This window comes from Moschus berezovskii, chromosome 10 (genome assembly GCF_049115385.1).
Source record: "Moschus berezovskii isolate FMDL1 chromosome 10, NW_MosBer_1.0, whole genome shotgun sequence".
NCBI lineage: Eukaryota > Metazoa > Chordata > Mammalia > Artiodactyla > Moschidae > Moschus > Moschus berezovskii.
Genome location: NC_142469.1, coordinates 76,855,165 through 76,874,738, shown reverse-complemented (window position 1 = coordinate 76,874,738; position 19,574 = coordinate 76,855,165). Strand labels below are relative to the sequence as shown.

At 38.3% G+C, this 19,574-nt stretch overlaps 1 protein-coding gene across 1 annotated transcript in view; it reads right to left on the bottom strand.

Moving 5' to 3' along the window:
* ENPP3 (ectonucleotide pyrophosphatase/phosphodiesterase 3) overlaps positions 1 to 19,574 on the bottom strand; it is an 88,044-nt gene that overhangs the window by 25,739 nt on the left and 42,731 nt on the right. The window contains exons 12-17 of the mRNA XM_055433134.2: positions 14,845 to 14,953; positions 13,388 to 13,516; positions 12,977 to 13,008; positions 8,410 to 8,537; positions 2,521 to 2,587; positions 1,327 to 1,414 (exon numbers count right to left, since the gene is read on the bottom strand). Coding sequence (XP_055289109.2) covers positions 1,327 to 1,414; positions 2,521 to 2,587; positions 8,410 to 8,537; positions 12,977 to 13,008; positions 13,388 to 13,516; positions 14,845 to 14,953 — 553 coding nt within the window. The remainder of the gene's footprint in view (positions 1 to 1,326; positions 1,415 to 2,520; positions 2,588 to 8,409; positions 8,538 to 12,976; positions 13,009 to 13,387; positions 13,517 to 14,844; positions 14,954 to 19,574) is intronic.

Below are 19,574 nucleotides of genomic sequence, written 5' to 3'. Positions count from 1 at the left end.
TGTCATTGCAGGCGGATTCTTTACCTTCTGAGCCACCCTTTCAGTAATAACAAGTTTAAAGTTAAATAATTTATAATATTACTTTTAGTATATTTACTTAGTTATAGGAAAATTCTCTAAGTACAGTTACGTTAAAGTAATAAACTGGTGAACTCTGCTTAAAATTTAGAGAATTTTATAATTTTTCCTATAAAAACAGAACATACAAATCTTGCACCAACATACCCTTGTACGTGGCTCCTGCTGAGGCCCCCAAAGAGATCTCCTAGAACCCCCATCCTCTCTTTTTCCTTTTAAACCTTCCCTGAAAAGGGCTGGCAGCTCTGACCACAAACTCAGCCTTGGGAACCAAGAATTTAAGTTGTTAAGGCTACAACACATTCTTTTTAAATGGATAGTCTTTGGTATCTAAGTCACATTCAATTACCACAAGCCAGTAGCAAGATTAAGAGTGACAATTGGGAACAAATTTATGTTCACAAATTCCTAAAGTGAAAGGTGAAATTGCAGCTTACTCATTGCCTTGCTAAGTGATGTGTGGTCTGAGGTAAGCATACAGCAGGAAGGTGGGTTAGATTCCCAAAAACTCTAATTCTTTAAGGTTTTTAACACTGATTGTAATAAGTGCTGATCCAAACAGGACTTTTTTTTTTTTTTTACCTCCTTTTATTCCAGAAGCTTTCTGTCTGTAATCACAAGAAAATATTTCTGTTTTTAGGTGTGTTATTCCTGTTTTGAGAAGTTGGAAGTGTAATTTTATTTATCTAAGTTCTATTAAATTTTCATATAGTAACTAACAGAAAAGTTGGTCTCCCAGGGTCTGTTGTTGTTGTTGTTTAGTCACTCACTCGTGTCTGACTCTTGTGACCTCATGGACTGTAGCCCGCCAGACTCCTCTGTCCATGGGATTCTCAGGCAAGAATACAGGAGCGGGTTGCCATTTCCTTCTCCACTCCCAAGGTCTAGTGTTTATCATTACTTAAAAAACCTCACACTTAGAGCTGAATAATTCTGAATAATAAATATTTCTCCCTTGTCTTTTTCTACTTTCTGTCTTCTTAAGTCTGAGCATCTACTTCTAGAATATCACCTAGAAATGATATCAGCATATCAGTTCAGTTCAGTTCAGTTCAGTCGCTCAGTCGTGTCCGACTCTCCGCGACCCCATGAATCACAGCACGCCAGGCCTCCCTGTCCATCACCAACTCCCGGAGTTCACTCAAACTCATGTCCACAGAGTTGGTGATGCCATCCAGCCAACTCCAAAATTCATATTTTTGAAACTCAAATCACATTGGATTGTTGAATTTATATAGATATACTTACCACATAATAGGTTATAGACTTCAATATTGTCAAATGGTTCAACTTCGGTCTTCTGTTTAAAACTGGGTCCATGTGCCAAAAAGATAGCCTAGGCGTTAAAAGTCCTATTATTAAATGCCATGTAAACTCAAAAACAGATAAGAGACATGGTTTAACAGCTCTTCTGTTCATATCGTATTCCTCTGTAAGGAATGCTTTCCATAATTTTTTTTTTTGCTGTATGTTTTATTATTATTGAAGTATAGTTGCTGTATAATATTATATAAGTTACAGGTATACAATGGAGTGATCACAAGTTTTCAATATTTCATTTATCGTTATAAATATTTGCTGCTTTCCAGATCTGAAAATGATTTTTGCATCATTTCTACCTATGATATTGTACTAAGTGCAATCAAGTATAATCTATCCTGTGTTGACTTCTAAATCCACCTACTTCCATAGAATCTCCTATGTCAACAGACCAGGAGAATAAAAGTAATAGTGGATAATCAATGCCAGCACAGTTCTACAATATCTGGACAATAGAAATTAGAAATTCATCACACAAATCATTTATTCTTTTTATACTCCTTTCACATCATCATTCATATATATTACTACTACATGACCAAAAATGCTGAAATTTCTAAGCAATGAATTTTTGTACAACTTATATTTGCTCACTGATTTCTCAAATGCATCTCTCATTTACTTTTAGGATAAAGAGACCTAAATATTTTTATTTATGGTTAGCTGATTTTGTGTGTTAGTCATTCAGTCATGTCCAACTCCTTGCGACCCCATGGATTGTAGCCTGCCTGGCTCCTCTGTCCATGGGATTCTCCAGGCAAGAATATGGGAGTGGGTTGCCATTTTCTGCTCTAATTAAAGGTAACTTAATTATATTATGTTGAAGAGATCTAATTGTTTTAGAATATAAATAACTAGAAGAACAGAATCAAACATGGGTAAGCAATTATTTTCAGGTGACAGGAATACAAATATACACATATATATTTTCCCAAGATAATCAGCAAAGCATATTGCTTTGTTATGCCAATTGTCTATATCCACCTGTTGGAATGAAAACTTCATGAGGGCAGAGGTCTTTATCTGTGTTGTTCACAAATGTATTCAAGAGTCCTGAATATTGTCTGCCACAAAGCAGGTTCTCAATAAATATTTGTTTTAAAAAAGGCAATAAGTTGTTACCTCCATGCTCTTAAACTCATTGTCATAACCATGGTTGCCTCCTCCACAGTTTGAATATGCTCTACTCCTATAAAAAATAATATTATTACAAATAGATCAGTCTGTTTGATATGAGACCTTATTGCAAACTGAGCTTTCTAGGTTTTGGTGAGGTTTCTGCTTTTATATAAGTAAAATTTTCTGTCAACAAAGGCATAAATATATTTATTTTCATGCTCAAATTCACAGCCACAGAGGAGCAAAGAGAATGGTAGGAAAGAAGAAAGGAGAATTCCAGCATCTATAAATAGAATTCAAAAATGTTTTACTCTTAAACATTAAGAGAAAGATAAGCAAAGTCACATATTTTTAAAAAATTTGTCTTCAGGTTTACTTGAATGTTTACACAGCCATGTCTGTGTGATTAAGATTAATTTCATTAGTATATTTATTTAAGCATTTCAGTACTTTAAAAATATATCTTTGGAACTGGGGAAAAATATCAATTCCAATTTTATGGCCGGTGTGTCTAGGGAAATAATATGAAAATATGGATAGAGAAAACACAGGGTAAGTTAATTATAACATTTGAGCAGGAAAAGCCAGTATATTCTTTGAATTCAGAGTTTATTTTTAACTTTTGGGATTTTCTTCCATAGGTGGTTGTTCTGTTACTCGAAAGACTTTTAAAAGTCAATTCATTTGTATTTTGCCTACATTTTCACATTTTAATCTTTGAATTGAGCAATATTAGCAATTTTATATGCAGTTTTTATACTTGAAAATAAAATAGTGATAAATGAACCTAAATTATTTAAAGCAATAAAGGATGAGATGGATGGCATCACCGATTTAACAGACATGAACTTGGGTAAACTCTGGGAGATAGCGAGGGACAGGGAGGCCTGGTGAACTGCAGTCCATGGGGTTGCAAAAAGACACGACTTAACAGCTGAACAACAACAGTTTTATACTGGTTCGAATTAGGTGTGCGTACTGAGTTGCTTTAACTGTGTCTGACTCTGTGACCCTATGGACTGTAGCCGGCCAGGCTCCTCTCTCCATGAACTTCTCCAGGCAAGAATACTGGAGTGGGTTGCTGTGCCCTCCTCCGGGGGATCTTCCTGACCCAGGGATTGAACCCTGGTCTCATGATGTCTCCTGAACTGGCAGGTGGGTTCTTTACCACTAGCGCCACCTGCGAAGCCCTCAAAGTAGGCCCCCAAGGGAAGATGTCGACTATATCCAAATTTGGGCCTTAAAAGACTTCTCTCATTTGCTTCCCCCTACCCCATGGGCAAAAACACACACACACACTCACTCACATACACAGTGTTTTGGTTATTTACATTGTAGCTTTAAGAATGGGCTTTAAATTAGTGTCTTAAAAAAAACTCAACTTTTAAAAAATTCATAACTGATTCTCACTCATCTTAAATAAAAAATAAAAATAAATCACAAAATAAAAAATAAATCTCAACAGTGACCAGGTCACACTCAACTCTATCCAAATGAGGGAAGAAAGGAGAAACTGAATGCTACCCAGAATGGAGAAAGCAAGAGAAGTCCTATTTAAAATGGGGTTTAAGTTAATTACTGTAAGGTGCCAGCTCATGTCATCTAAATTCCAGTAAAATTGTTGGTAGAAGGTAAAACTTGTTTTAAAAAATATTTTTATCCTTATTGAATAGATACCTGGTTTTCCTAAGATTATTGGAACTATTTGATTGAGGTGAATTGAGTTTTCAATTCTGTGAGGCAAGTTAGAGTATTCATTAATGAAAGAAAGTAAAGATCTTTTGAACCAAGTCACTGATAAAATTTTCTAAAATTGATCCTTTATTTTTCTGTTTTCAGAAAAATAAATCTAGTTTTTGTTTGTTTGTTTTTATATTTCCAACTCCTAATCCAACTCCATTAGAAAACGTTAGTATTACAAAACTGCATTTGGAAGCAAAAGACAAAAATATTGTTTGAAAAACTCTATTTTCTACGGTTTTCCAAATGAAAACTTTAGAAACTGGTTCTCCTAATTACTCATGTTGAAGTGTTCCAAACACTAATTTGGTTCTGGAAATTACATATGGAAAAACGGAAGCTGGTCCTTGGAAAAGATGAGATGATTTTATCTTTCAAAATTTAGCTCAACTTCCAAGTGCTATCTAAAATCTCTTGGAGCAAATTCTCTTTTATCTTCTCTGTGTCTAATTAATAAAGTCAAAATCAAGGCCCCATTGCTCTGCCACAGCTGGATAACGACAAAGATGGATGATGAGCAAGAGCTCTCCTGATACCCAATTAGTTGCCAAGTCCTATCTTCCTCTGCCGAATCTGTCACTTTTCCCTCACTTTTCTTTTCTACTCTCACTGTTCTGTGCTATGATGGATCTGACCTGAACTGGTTATCCTGACTCTGAACTTCAGAATCTTCCATATAACACACACACACACACACAATGTATTTAACACTATATATCCCTGCTGGAAATGGAAACACGTGTTTTAATGAGTACAAATGTGAGACAGAATAAAATGAGCCAGTAACATCCTGAAAAATCTAAGTCATAAGTTCACCATACATACTTGCCCAGTAGTGTGCTAACTGACTAGTTTTACCATCCCCCGTGGCTCCACAGCTTCCTTTGGGGCTGTCATCACGCTAAAGAATGGGTTATGACCTGTGGTGACTCAGGTAGTAAAGCATTTGCCTGCAATGCGAGAGACTTTGGTAGGGTCTCTGGATCAGGAAGATCCCCTGGAGAAGGGAATGGCTACTCACTCCAGTTTTCTTGCCTGGAGAATTCCATGGACAGAGGAGCCTGGTGGGCTACAGTCCATGGGGTTGCAGAGTCAGACACGACTGAGCTACTAACACTTTCACTTTTCTAACTGGCCTCCCTGCTATTCACTTGACCATCCTCCTCCATAGGGCAGCTGGAGTGAGCTCTCTGAAATGCAAATCCCAATCTTTTCACCTTGAGCCACCTTTTATCTCCGAGTGGTCTCCAACTTTCTTCACAAAGTCACATTCTTTAGTCATGACAGATAAGGCCCTTTGTGCAGAGGTCAGCTTTACTCACTAGGTGCTCTAGCAATATGGATCTACTTTCAACTGATGGAGTCTGATACTTCTGCCTGGAAATCTGACACTATCTTTCTACCTTCCTTTGCCCCAGAGCTCCTACTGGCTTAAAAAAACCAAAGTACTCCACTGCTCTGAGCTGAGCAATCAGTGAAAAGCCTCTGAGAAGTCACAAGCTGCCAGTGCTCAAGGCTTGGCAAGCAGATGAGTACTTTCCAGCAAGGAAACAGGGTCCTTCTCCTCCTGTAAACACAGCCTGTCAAGGCTTGTTGAGCTGAGCAAGGGTTAGATTTCCCCTCTCACTCATCTTCTGTGCTGAGTGTCTCTGTACAATGCTTAGATTGACAACTCCCTGGGCAGACCTGCTTATGTCACAGCATTTAGCCTAACCTATCCTGAGTCTTCAAAACCCAGAGCAGAAGTCACGCCCTCCAGGAAGTGTTCTCTGACATTCTCTGGCATTCGCACCCCCAGTGTGAAATCACTCTTTTTGTTTCCTTGTGCCTTGTCCTTGATCCTATTGCAACAGTTGCTACACCTGATTATAATTGTTGCCATCCTCTCTCCCTGGGTGACTATCCTTAGGGGGGACTGTGTCTATCTCCACTGCGAGAAAGGTGCCTGGACTTACTGATGATTTGTCACTTTCCATTCATAAAATAAAAAGCTATTATTCATTTTATCTAAAAGGGAACTTTAACATTACTTCAACTAGTTTCAAATAACTGGGTTCCCCCAAATTAGTAAAATCTAACACATTTTTTCCAGGCAAGAGTACTGGAGTGGGATGCCATTGCGGGGTTGTGAAGAGTCAGACACAACTGAGATACTTCACTTTCACTTTTCACTTTCATGCATTGGAGAAGGAAATGGCAACCTACTCCAGTGTTCTTGCCTGGAGAATCCGAGGGACGGGGGAGCCTGGTGGGCTGCCGTCTATGGAGTTGCATAGAGTCGGACACGACTGAAGTGACTTAGCAGCAGGAGCAACACATTTTTTAAAAGGGCAAAACAAGAAGGAGAAGGAGGAAAATAGATTACATTAAATGATGAAATTTACTATAATTTTCAAAAGTGGAATCTAAACTACTTATCAAATATTGAACATTATAACTAAAGATGACATATTTTAACTTAGAAAACAGGTAGCTTGTGCTTCATGTGTTAAGAGCTGGAGATAGAATAACCCCAAGATCTAATCAGGTGAGACTTCCCTGTTGCTCTGGTTAGGGCTGTGGTCAACAATTCCTCTGATGTAATTTAGTTTACTTTGTGTCCACATAGCAAAAGAATAGTAAAACCAGGTTCATGATGTGTTGCAGATGAGAAAATGAAGCCTTGAAATATTAATATGTCCAAGTTCTCACAACTTGAACTCTGGTGCTGCTGCTCTGTTTACATCTCACTGCTTGCTAATAAATATACAAAGCTCACAGTTTGTGACTGAGTAATAAAGACTGAAACCCAGAGTTATTACTGTGGCCGGACTCTCCTTCCAGAGCCATGCTGTCAAACCCACGGGCACTTCCTCATGCTGTACCATTGGTCTTCTAATTCATATCCTTATACCATTTGATCTCATATCCTTAACAGTAAATGTTTGGAGAACTCACATTTATACATTACAAACCCACACTACTAAAAACTTATAATCTAACAGAAGTAAAGCTTAATCATGTTCACATATTTTAATCTTTTTTTTAGAGAATGCTGTCCTAAGCCACAGAACAGCCCACTGAGCCAAAGGGGCTCAAACTTCAAGAAGAAAGGCTAGTGCCATCTAGTGGCTCTATGTTAAACTGCACTCTCTCTGGCCGAGCGGTGCTCTGCTTGGCTTTCCTGTTACCTCAGAGAATAGACCCTAGTACAGCTTCAATTCCTCATTCTCTATACATTTATATTAGAGCCCAACTTCTTCTCTTCCTTCATCTCCTCTTTCTTTATTAAATATATCTTTCAGCTACTGTGCCTTTATTTCCCTCTGTATTATGTAAAATACAAATAAGATAGGCCAGAAAACATAATATGATTCCACTTATATCCACTTACACATATGGAAAAATTACTGTAATAAAATACAAAAAATAGGGAATGTGAGAGAGGGAATGTAAAGGAGGATGTAAACTACCAGATAGGGTGTATTTATTTGTGTACTGGCTTATTATCAGACTTCTCCACTTGACAAGGAGGGCAGGAATTATTTCTGTAGCCCAAAAGCCTAGAATAAAGTTTGGTACACACAGAGAAAGCACAAATAAAGTTTTGCTGAATCAATTCATTAACTGGTTATTTGGGGATGGAATTATGGTTTATATTTTCTGAAAACAGACATATTTCGCAGATGCTCAATGATCAATGTGAATCACAATTGTAACTAGAAGAATAAAAGTTATAACTAATTGGTTAGCTTGGCCTTACAGACGTAAGCATGCTCTTTCAGAGAAACCACAACGATGACAAAGGTCTTAGACAGCCATCTAATCAGTTACTCATTACCAGCCTTGAGACAACTAATATCATTTTTTTATCCTGTCTGCCACCTAACGGAGACCAGAGTGGAGACTGAGAATGTGCTGGTACCAATAATCTCTGGAACAGCTGATAAACAGCCAGCCTTCTTACTCATCCTTATCTGCCTTGTGAAGATTAGGATGCTAAGGCTGGCAACCTAGTCATTTCGTATACAGAAGTGCTAAATAGCATATAAAAGATAAGAAACTGTCATGCTCAGGAAGACTCGTGTGATCCCAGTAACAGGAGAAGGTCAAGGAAATTTATTATGAAAGATGGTTGTTAAAAGTATCATGAGAAAAACAAGACACACAAACCTCACAGCCTGCCACTGTCGATCCACCAAAAGATTGACTTTGTCAATTCTGATGTGTTTGGCAAAATGTAGGCGTTTTGGCAAATCGGGACTCAAATAGGGTTTGAAATGCTGATCAGGTTTTCGACACTGAAAAAGAGGTAAATTATTTCTTCATGACACCTATAAAATGGGCAAACTATGCACGAATGTAATGGATTTCCAAAGCCTGTGTTGTCAAATCCCTTTGCACCTCTGGGATTATTAGGCATTTGCCCTTCCTCATATCACCAACAGAACGTCTAAAGGGAAAACAATGTGTGGATTTAGAGTCTGTATATTAAAAATTCACTACACCGCCCCTCCATCAGCATGAGCACACTACATGTAAACCCTTACTAGCAGGGGGTAAGATGACCCCTCATGCTTATTCAAGATCAGGATATTAGGTGTAAGAGAAAAAAGGAGTGATTAACATGAAGGAATTCCTGCTTAAGCAGTCATTCCTACTTCAAACTTGCAGTGTGTTCCAGGTTATAGTAACTATTCTTTCCCTAGTGTTTCTTTATCTTTAATCACTCACATTTTATTCTGTTTTTACTATAATTGCATATTAGCTATATGTAAATAAATCTAGCCCCACCCCAAGCAGTGGTAAACTTATGAATCCATATAAATAGATATATATTTACAAATATACTTTAAACACATGTAGGAGACAGGAAGAATAAAAGAAAAGCAGGCCCCTGCAAGGGCCACAAAAGAAATTTATAATTATTGACAAACTGGATGCTATAAGGCATGAGACTCTTGGAACAAGTCCAGAGAGAACAGTTGATAATCTTGAAAACAAGATATGATCCTGGGGTCGGAAAACCGACCCCAGACTGTTTCTCAACTGGCGTCTCAGAGTAACACGTTTTACATATCTGGTGGAAAATCTATAGCTAAGAATATTAGTCTTAGTTATTGTTTTGTTAAAGATTCAGTTCAGTTCAGTTCAGTTCAGTTGCTCAGTTGAGTCTGAATCTTTGCGAACCCCATGAATCACAGCACGCCAGGCCTCCCTGTCCATCACCAACTCCCGGAGTTCACTCAAACTCATGTCCATCGAGTCGGTGATGCCATCCAGCCATCTCATTCTCTGTCGTCCCCTTCTCCTCCCACCCCCAATCCCTCCAGCATCAGAGTCTTTTCCGGTGAGTCAACTCGTCGCATGAGGTGGCCAAAGTATTGCAGTTTCAGCTTTAGCATCAGTCATTCCAATGAACACCCAGGATCAATTTCCCTTAGAATGGACTGGTTGGATCTCCTTGCAGTCCAAGGGACTCTCAAGAGTCTTCTCCAACACCACAGTTCAAAAACATCAATTCTTCGGCAATCGGTTTCTTCACAGTCCAACTCTCACATCCATACATGACCACTGGAAAAACCATAACCTTGACTAGACGGACCTTTGTGGCGAAGTAATGTCTCTGCTTTATAATATGCTGTCTAGGTTGGTCATAACTTTCCTTCCAAGAAGTAAGCGTCTTTTAATTTCATGGCTGCAATCAACATCTGCAGTGATTTTGGAGCCCCCCAATATAAAGTCTGACACTGTTTCCCCATCTATTTCCCATGAAGTGATGGGGCCAGATGCCATGATATTGGTTTTCTGAATGTTGAGCTTTAAGCCAACTTTTTCACTCTTCTCTTTCACTTTCATCAAGAGGCTTTTTAGTTCCTCTTCACTTTCTGCCATAAGGGTGGTGTTATCTGCATATCTGAGGTTATTGATATTTCTCCCGGCAATCTTGATTCCAGCTTGTGCTTCCTCCAGCCCAGCATTCCTCATGATATACTCTGCATATAAGTTAAATAAGCAGGGTGACAATATACAGCCTTGACATACTCCTTTCCCTATTTGGAACCAGTGTGTTGTTCCATGTCCAGTTCTAACTGTTGCTTCCTGACTTGCATACAGGTTTCTCAAGAGGCACGTCAGGTGGTCTGGGATTCCCATCTCTTTCAGAATGTTTCACAGTTTATTGTGATCCACACAGTCAAAGGCTTTGGCATAGTCAATGAAGCAGAAATAGATATTTTTCTGGAACTCTCTTGCTTTCTCCATGATCCAGCGGATGTTGGCAATTTGATCTCTGGTGCCTCTGCCTTTCCTAAAACATGCTTGAACATCTGGAAGTTTACAGTTCACGTATTGCTGAAGCCTGGCTTGGAGAATTTTGAGCATGACTTTGCTAGCCTGTCAGATGAGTGCAATTGTGCAGTAGTTTGAGCATTCTTTGGCATTGCCTTTCTTTGGGATTGGAATGAAGACTGACCTTTTCCAGTTCTGTGGCCACTGCTGAGTTTTCCAAATTTGCTGGCATATTGAGTGCAGCACTTTCACAGCATCATCTGTCAGGATTTGAAATAGCTCAACTGGAATTCCATCACCTCCACTAGCTTTGTTCGTAGTGATGCTCTCTAAGGCCCGCTTGACTTCACATTCCAAGATGTCTGGCTCTAGGTCAGTGATCACACCATCGTGATTATCTTAGTCATGAAGATCTTTTTTGTACAGTTCTTCTGTGTATTCTTGCTACCTCTTCTTAATATCTTCTGCTTCTGTTAGGTCCATAGCATTTCTGTCCTTTATCAAGGCCATCTTTGCATGAAATACTCCCTTGGAATCTCTAATTTTCTTGAAGAGACCTCTTGTTTTTCCTATTCTGTTGTTTTCCTCTATTTCTTTGCATTGATCGCTGAGGAAGGTTTTCTTATCTCTCCTTGCCATTCTTTGGAACTCTGCATTCAGATGCTTATATCTTTCCTTTTCTCCTTTGCTTTTCGCTTCTCTTCTTTTCACAGCTATTTGTAAGGCCTCCTCAGACAGCCATTTTGCTTTTTCGCATTTCTTTTCCATGGGGATGGTCTTGGTCCCTGTCTCCTGTACAGTGTCATGAACCTCCGTCCATAGTTCATCAGGCACTCTAACTATCAGATCTAGTCCCTTAAATCTATTTCTCACTTCCACTGTATAAGCATAAGGGATTTGATTTAGGTCATATCTGAATGGTCTAGTGGTTTTCCCTACTTTCTTCAATTTAAGTCTGAATTTGGCAATAAGGAGTTCATGATCTGAGCCACAGTCAGCTCCTGGTCTTGTTTTTGCTAACTGTATAGAGCTTCTCCATCTTTGGTTGCAAAGAATATAATCAATCTGATTTTGGTGTTGACCATCTGGTGATGTCCATGTGTAGAGTCTTCTCTTGTGTGGTTGGAAAAGGGTGTTTGCTATGACCAGTGCGTTCTCTTGGCAAAACTCTATTAGCCTTTGCCCTGGTTCATTCTGTGCCCCAGGCCAAATTTGCCTGTTACTCCAGGTGTTTCTTGACTTCCTACTTTTGCATTCCAGTCCCCTATAATGAAAAGAACATCTTTTTTGGGTGTCAGTTCTAAAAGGTCTTGTAGGTCTTCTTAGAACCATTCAACTTTGGCTTCTTCAGCATTACTGGTTGGGGCATAGGTTTGGATTACTGTAATATTGAATGGTTTGCCTTGGAAATGAACAGAAATCATTCTTTTGTTTTTGAGATTGCATCCAAGCACTGCATTTTGGACTCTTTTGTTGACCATGATGGCTACTCCATTTCTTCTAAGGGATTCCTGCCCACAGTAGTAGATATAATGGTCATCTGAGTTAAATTCACCCATTCCAGTCCATTTTAGTTCACTGATTCCTAGAATGTCGATGTTCACTCTTGCCATCTCCTGTTTGACCTCTTCCAATTTGCCTTGATTCATGGACCTAACATTCCAGTTATTGCTTACTGTTTCCTAATTACTCAATGGTTAATAATCATTTTGTTCTTTGGCCCTGAAGGCCACAGGAGTTATAGTTTAACTCCCCGCTTATTCTTCCATTCACGGCTGAAAGTATAATAAAGCTGGCTTGGATTCAGTTTCGGCACCTACACCTTGGAGCGGTGTTGATCTCTGAATTCTTGTGTCTCGTTTCTCATTCTCTCACCGTACTGCGCTTTCGGAAACCCTGCTTGTCGGGCTGGTCTCGACAAACACAGAATTATTAAAACCACTACACACTCTGCAGAAGTGGTGAACTTCACCTTGAAAAATCCCAATTGCTTTGAGCTATCTAGAATTTGCCCTGTTTTTACAACCTGAGATGCAAGAGCCAATTAAAAGCAGTTTCAGTTTTACTTAAAGAAATTATTGCTCTTAACTGTACAAAAAGATCTATAAAATCCATGATTTGCTATTTCCTGATATTAAATCATACAAAAAATGTGAAAGATGTTGCCTAAAACTCACTAGCCTAGATCCTTTGAATGAAACATCAGCCCACTCAATTTAGAAGTCAGTGAAACTGGTACCAAAACAAATTTCCTATAGTGGTGTCAATTTCAAAATAAAGACAGCTAAAATAAAAGCAACTGACAGGAATATAAAATAAGGTTGACTGAGGTTTAAGAAATAAATTATAAATTGTTTGGACTGGAAAATATAAAATACAACTTTCTTGAAACCCAGATTAAAGACATTACATTAATCTAAATATATGTATTAGGAGGCAGTATACTTACACTGAGGTTCCTAACAATTTCTTCAGAATTAACTGTTTGAAAAGAAAAACAAATAACTCATATTACAATTGAAACTTAACAACTATAAAATTTAAATAATTCAGGGGAATTGACATAGTTTATTAATAACTATGATATGGTACAATTAAACAAAAAGTATTTTAAGTAAAGAATAATTTTAGTATTTAAGAATGGAGTGGAACATATTTTAACCTAACAATATTAGATATTACCATAGACTTTATTAACAGACTGTACTTAAACATGGGAGTTTCTTATTTACTTCTGTGTGGTCTTCCTAAGAAGTCAGAAGAGGGGGCCTGGTAATACCTGAATTCTCAGAATTAGGGGCCTATATTATTCGTTTTTAGTTTTACTGTTATTTTTCTATTTGGGCATCTTTATACTCACAGGTAAAATAATCATAAGGTATGTTACGAGTCCTGATGCGAGGGGCAGGTCCTTCATACATGTAGAAGTTTATACTGGAAAAATAATCAGTCATATATTCCAGTTTGTCACAATAGGTCTGATCCATTCCTGAATAAAAAAAAAAATGCCCACTGAATGTATAATATGGTAACAATTGGTTGTCTCTGGTCAGGTCAAACAGCAGATATTTTATATTACGTATATCAAACCAAGTTTTTGAGAAAATTTACAGTTTACCCAATTACTTCATTCTAAATGGCAGGCTTTGAAACTCTTGGTAGTAGAAGAGAAGAATCAGGTTTATAAGAAAGAATAGATAGGAATTATAAACAGATCATCTGTTCAATGTAGATCAGTTAATTTTGAAAAAGAAAGTTCTCTATAGAGAGCTAATTTATAAAATTTGATTTGTACATAAGGCAAGATGAAATACTTTCAAATCCAAAAGATGGCATGCATTTTTATAAAACAATAAAATAAGTAGGAGAACAGAGTTTTAAGAATATTTATTTTTCATAAGGGTCTTATTTAAATTTATATGAGCAGCATATGCTTCTAAAAAGATTTGGTAGTTAACTCTTTTTTTTATTTGAAGATTTTTCATACTCAGTCCAAACTTTTCTTTGTATTATTTTTATTTACTTCATTATTTTTATGTTTTATAATTTCTTTTAACAAGATGTGTATTAAAATAGTCCTCTTAACTTTAGAACAATTAGAAAATCTAATTACTATGTTTCACATCATCTTGATGTCCTAAGATATAAACAGAAGTTCTACAGACGTGCTCCTTTTCATTTTCGTGGTCCTCTGGGCCACCCCATCTAGAAAAGGTCCACCTCTCCTTTATGTACGTCATCACACACCATATCGAGGAAACTACTCGGCACTGAGTTAGCACTTTAAAAATATTTTTTGAATGAATGAGTACTTTAAAAATGGGGTTGTAGAGTTCGTGACAGCATCTCACTTCCTTAAACATTCAAGTTAACTGAAACGGAGAACTAACCTCAAGTAGAGAAATGCGGACTGCTAGGACTTTAGAGAAGTCTGTTCACATGATTCATGAAAAATACGCAGAACATCGTAAAGCTAGCCAACACAGTCAATTGAAGCCAATCGATATGAAAGAATCATTTACTGGAAAAAAGGGCACTTTTGGGGATTGAATAACAGCCCAACTGTATCCCTGTAGAGTTCTAACTCCATTTTTACAGAAAATGAAATATATGGATAAATTTTTCAGAATGATTGTTAGAATAATTAAACTGAAAGTATAAATTTTAGTCCTCTAGTCATCACAGCCTACCATTCTTAGCGCATTCAAGAGCTTCTAGGTCTAGACATACAGACTCTAAAATTCTTGATTATATTTGTGTGCTCCCTGAAGTGACAATATAGAATCAATGATAAAATATGATTAAAAAAAAGCATACCATGGTCAGCCAAAAGGATTATATTGACACAATTGACTAAGTTTCTCTGCTTTAGGCCTTCCATTAACAATCCAAAAGTGTTATCTACCAACTGTAAGGCTTGAATTACCTAAGGACAAAAAATTGGAGTTAAGATTGTCTTCATGAGTTAAGGCTTAATTAATTAAATTATTATCTAATAGAGTAAAAATTAAATATATTTCCCTCTCCAAAATTGTTGGGTTTTGAATAGGATATCAGAGCCCAGCACCCATGCTACATGTACAAAAGACCAATTCCTTATATTCCTACAGACAAAAAAAAATTAAATCATTTTCCATAAGACATAAGACTGGTCAATAAATATCTGAGAAAAAGTTTTCAACATCAACAAACATTATTCAACTGCAAGTACTTTCCTGATAGTGTCCAGTGCTGGGTAGAAGAGTCCGTAGACACTTCCATAGGAGCCCAAATGGTTACACATGTTCTAGAAGACTGTGTGACAATGTGTAGCCAGAGAGTTAGAAAGGGGGGTGTAAGTTGTAACCTAATAATACTGTTTCTGGGTGTTTATCTGAAGTAAACAGAGTGCAAATGGAGATTTACATGCAAGGCCAGTCATCACATTGTTTATTTACAATTTAAATACAAGAAAAAAATTATGCCACATCCTTCAGTGGGCATACTCGATAATCACTAAAATATATATTTAAAAGAAAATACCATAGGAAAACAATCACAATACAACGTTACATAGAAAATGTTAAAATCAAACTGTATATACACTCACACATATTGCATAATGCAATTTTGTTTTAAAACATGTTTAGCATTTCATAGTAAAAGCACACGAACAGAAAACCAAGATAAAATATATCAAGGTACTATTAACAGTGGTTGTCTCTGAATAGCGAATTGGAGTTTATTTTTATTTTGTTTGTATTCTTTCATGATCTTAGATTTTTCTACACTTTATCAATATAGTACATTGAATTGACTTAAGATTTAAATGAATAAAGTTTTAACTAACATGACTTCATTATTTTTTTTCAGTAAATAGAATGTATAATAGCAATGGATTGGGAAACAGCCTTTTTTTTTTTGAGAAAAAATTTTACAAGCCAATTACTATTAGTGCACTATCTCATGAAATTCTCTCAGTAAATATTAATGGATGGTGCTATTGGAATTTCCAGTTATAGAGACCAGGGAACTTGAGGTTTAACTTAAAGATCTAGAACAAGTTAATGTTTCTTCATCCGTTTTGCCTCTTCTTAAATTTTACATGAGGCTTAGTCTTAATCCTTCTGTTCTCATGCTTCACTCTTTCTTTCTTTAGGACATCTCCACTTCTATGACTGTCTATATGCTGCCAAGCAGTCTGATCTTCATCTCCTTTGAGCTCTAAATCCACAATCAGTTGCCTTCTGGACATCTCCATTTAGACATCACAGGCATCCCAATTACAAAATAATCTCCCCTAAGAAGATCCCCTTCAGTGGCCTTACTGGAATGAACCTGCCTGCTTATGCTAGAAATCTGAAACTCTCCTACCCCATCACCTGTCTCACGCAAAGTCATATTAAGTCTATCTCTTAATCTCAAACACATCTTCTTCTATCCACAATGGTTGTCACTATTATAGTCCAAGTCACTACCATCTCTTTCCTGAAATGTTGCAAAGTCTAACTCATCTCCCCCTACTTTCCCTTGCTTTCTCTAACCCATTCCTCTTACACAGTAAAAGTGGTATTTAAATTCACATAGATCTGATCAGGTCCTTCCCTGATTAAAATGCCTCAATATTTTCCATTGCACATTTTATGGCCTAGAAGAACTTGCAAGATTTGGTGCCTGCCTCCTGTTATAGGTTTTCCCTTAGCCCTCTCCTCTAGTTCATAGTGCTCCAGACATTAGTGGGAGATGATTCTCCTTCGACAATCCACATAGCACCTGGCATAGAGCAGTACACAGTAGGAGGTAGCTGCTATTATTATTTTTACCATCATCATATTGTCTATGTGTCTAGCCAGCAATCCATTTGTCTGTTCATCCGTTGCTCATTTTATGTGTTCTTCTAATGTGCTCAACTCCTCCCTTAATCAGGCCATTTGTAAACATTTTTTCCTTTTTGTTATTCAGAGAACTTTCTAACCAGCCTTAACCCAGACTACGTTAACCCGTCAAGATCTCTCAGGAAATCCTGATCTGTTCCTTTAAAGCACTTGTCCAAATTATACTCAAAATTTATTTGCATACTGAACTAGAGCACTGTATAGAAGAAAAAGATATGGTGCCTAATGTCAGCCGTAGGGATCAGACAAATGCAGATTAGAACTGTTGTTTAGTCGCTAAGTTGTATCCGACACTTTGTGACCCCATGGACTGTAGCCCACCAGGCTCCTCAGTCCATGGAATTTTCCAGGCAAGAATACTGGAGTGGGTTGCCATTTCCTACTCCAGGGAATCTTCCTTACCCAGGAATAGAACCCGTGTCTCTTGTATTGTCAGGTGTGTTCTTTACCACTGAACCACCTTGGAAGCCTCAGATTAGAGTATCCTCTCTCAAATCAAATCAAACATGAATAACAATTAAAATGGAAAAGAAGAAATGGTGAATATGTTTTAGTTACTAAGCCTCTTGGAGAGCACAAACAGAAACTTGTGTGCACCAGGACCCAGGAGAAAGGAGCAGCAAACCCACAAGAGACTGACCCAGACTTGCCTGTGAGTGTCCAGGAGTCTCTGGTGGAGGCGTGGGTCGGCAGTGGCTTGATGCAGGGGTGGGGCACTGAGTATAGCAGTGCCTGCATGGGACCTTTTGAAGGAGGTCACCATTATCTTCATTACCTCCACCATAGTTTGGAAAAGGTCAGTCTTCATTCCAATCCCAAAGAAAGGCAATGACAAAGAATGCTCAAACTACCGCACAATTGCACTCATCTCACACGCTAGTAAAGTCATGCTCAAACTTCTCCAAGTCAGCCTTCAGCAATATGTGAACTGTGAACTCCCAGATGTTCAAGCTGGTTTTAGAAAAGGCAGAGGAACCAGAGATCAAATTGCCAACATCTGCTGGATCATGGAAAAAGCAAGAGAGTTCCAGAAAAACATCTATTTCTGCTTCATTGACTATGCCAAAGCCTTTGACTGTGTGGATCACAATAAACTGTGGAACATTCTGAAAGAGATGGGAATACCAGACCACCTGACCTGCCTCTTGAGAAACCTGTATGCAGGTCAGGAAGCAACAGTTAGAACTGGACATGGAACAACAGACTGTTCCAAATAGGAAGAGGAGTACGTCGAGGCTGTATATTGTCACCCTGCTTATTTAACTTCTATGCAGAGTACATCATGAGGAACGCTGGGCTGGAAGAAGCACAAGCTGGAATCCAGATTGCTGGGAGAAATATCAATAACCTCAGATATGCAGATGACACCACCCTTATAGCAGAAAGTGAAGAGGAACTCAAAAGCCTCTTGATGAAAGTGAAAGAGGAGAGTGAAAAGGTTGGCTTGAAGCTCAGCATTCAGAAAATGAAGATCATGGCATCTGGTCCCATCACTTCATGGGAAATAGATAGGGAAACAGTGGAAACAGTGTCAGACTTTATTTTTGGGGGCTCCAAAATCACCGTGGATGCTGATTGCAGCCATGAAATTAAAAGACGCTTACTCCTTGGAAGGAAAGGTATGACCAACCTAGACAGCATATTAAAAAGCAGAGACATTACTTTGCCAACCAAGGTCCGTCTAGTCAAGGCTATGGTTTCTCCAGTGGTCATGTATGGATGTGAGAGTTGGATTGTGAAGAAAGCTGATCACCGAAGAATTGATGCTTTTGAACTGTGGTGCTGGAGAAGACTCTTGAGAGCCCCTTGGACTGTAAGGAGATCCAACCAGTCCATTCTAAGGGAGATCAGTCCTGGGTGTTCATTGGAAGGACTGATGTTAAAGCTGAAACTGCAATACTTTGGCCACCTCATGCGACGAGTTGACTCACTGGAAAAGACTCTGATGCTGGGAGGGATTGGGGGTGGGAGGAGATGGGGACGACAGAGAATGAGATGGCTGGATGGCATCACCAACTCGATGGGGGTGAGTTTGAGTGAACTCCGGGAGTTGGTGATGAACAGGGAGGCCTGGCGTGCTGTGATTCATGGAGTTGTAAAGAGTCGGACACGACTGAGTGACTGAACTGAACTGAACTGAACTGAAATAAGAGGGAGAAAACATAGCCCCACCCATCAACAGAAAATTTGATTAAAGATTTACAGAGCACAGCCCCACCCATCAGAACAAGAGCAAATTTCCCCTTCAAAGCCTCCTTCCTGCTCCATCAGAGGGCAGAGAGACTGAAAACCACAATCACATAAAACTAACCAATCTGATCACATGGACCACAGCCTTGTCTAACTCAGTGAAACTATGAGTCATGCCGTGTAGGGCCACCCAAGATGGATAGGTCATGGTGGAGAGTTCTGACAAAACATGGTCCACTGGACAAGGGAATGGCAAGCCACTTCAGAATTCTTGTCTTGTGAACCCCATGAACAATATAAAAAGGCAAAAAGATAGGACACTGAAAGATGAACTCCCCAGGTTGGTAAGTGCCCAATATGCTACTGGAGATCAGTGGAGAAATAACTCCAGAAAGAATGAAGAGAGAGAGCCAAACCAAAAACAACGCCCAGTTGTGGATGTGACTGGTGATGGAAGTCTGATGCTGTAAAGAACAATATTCC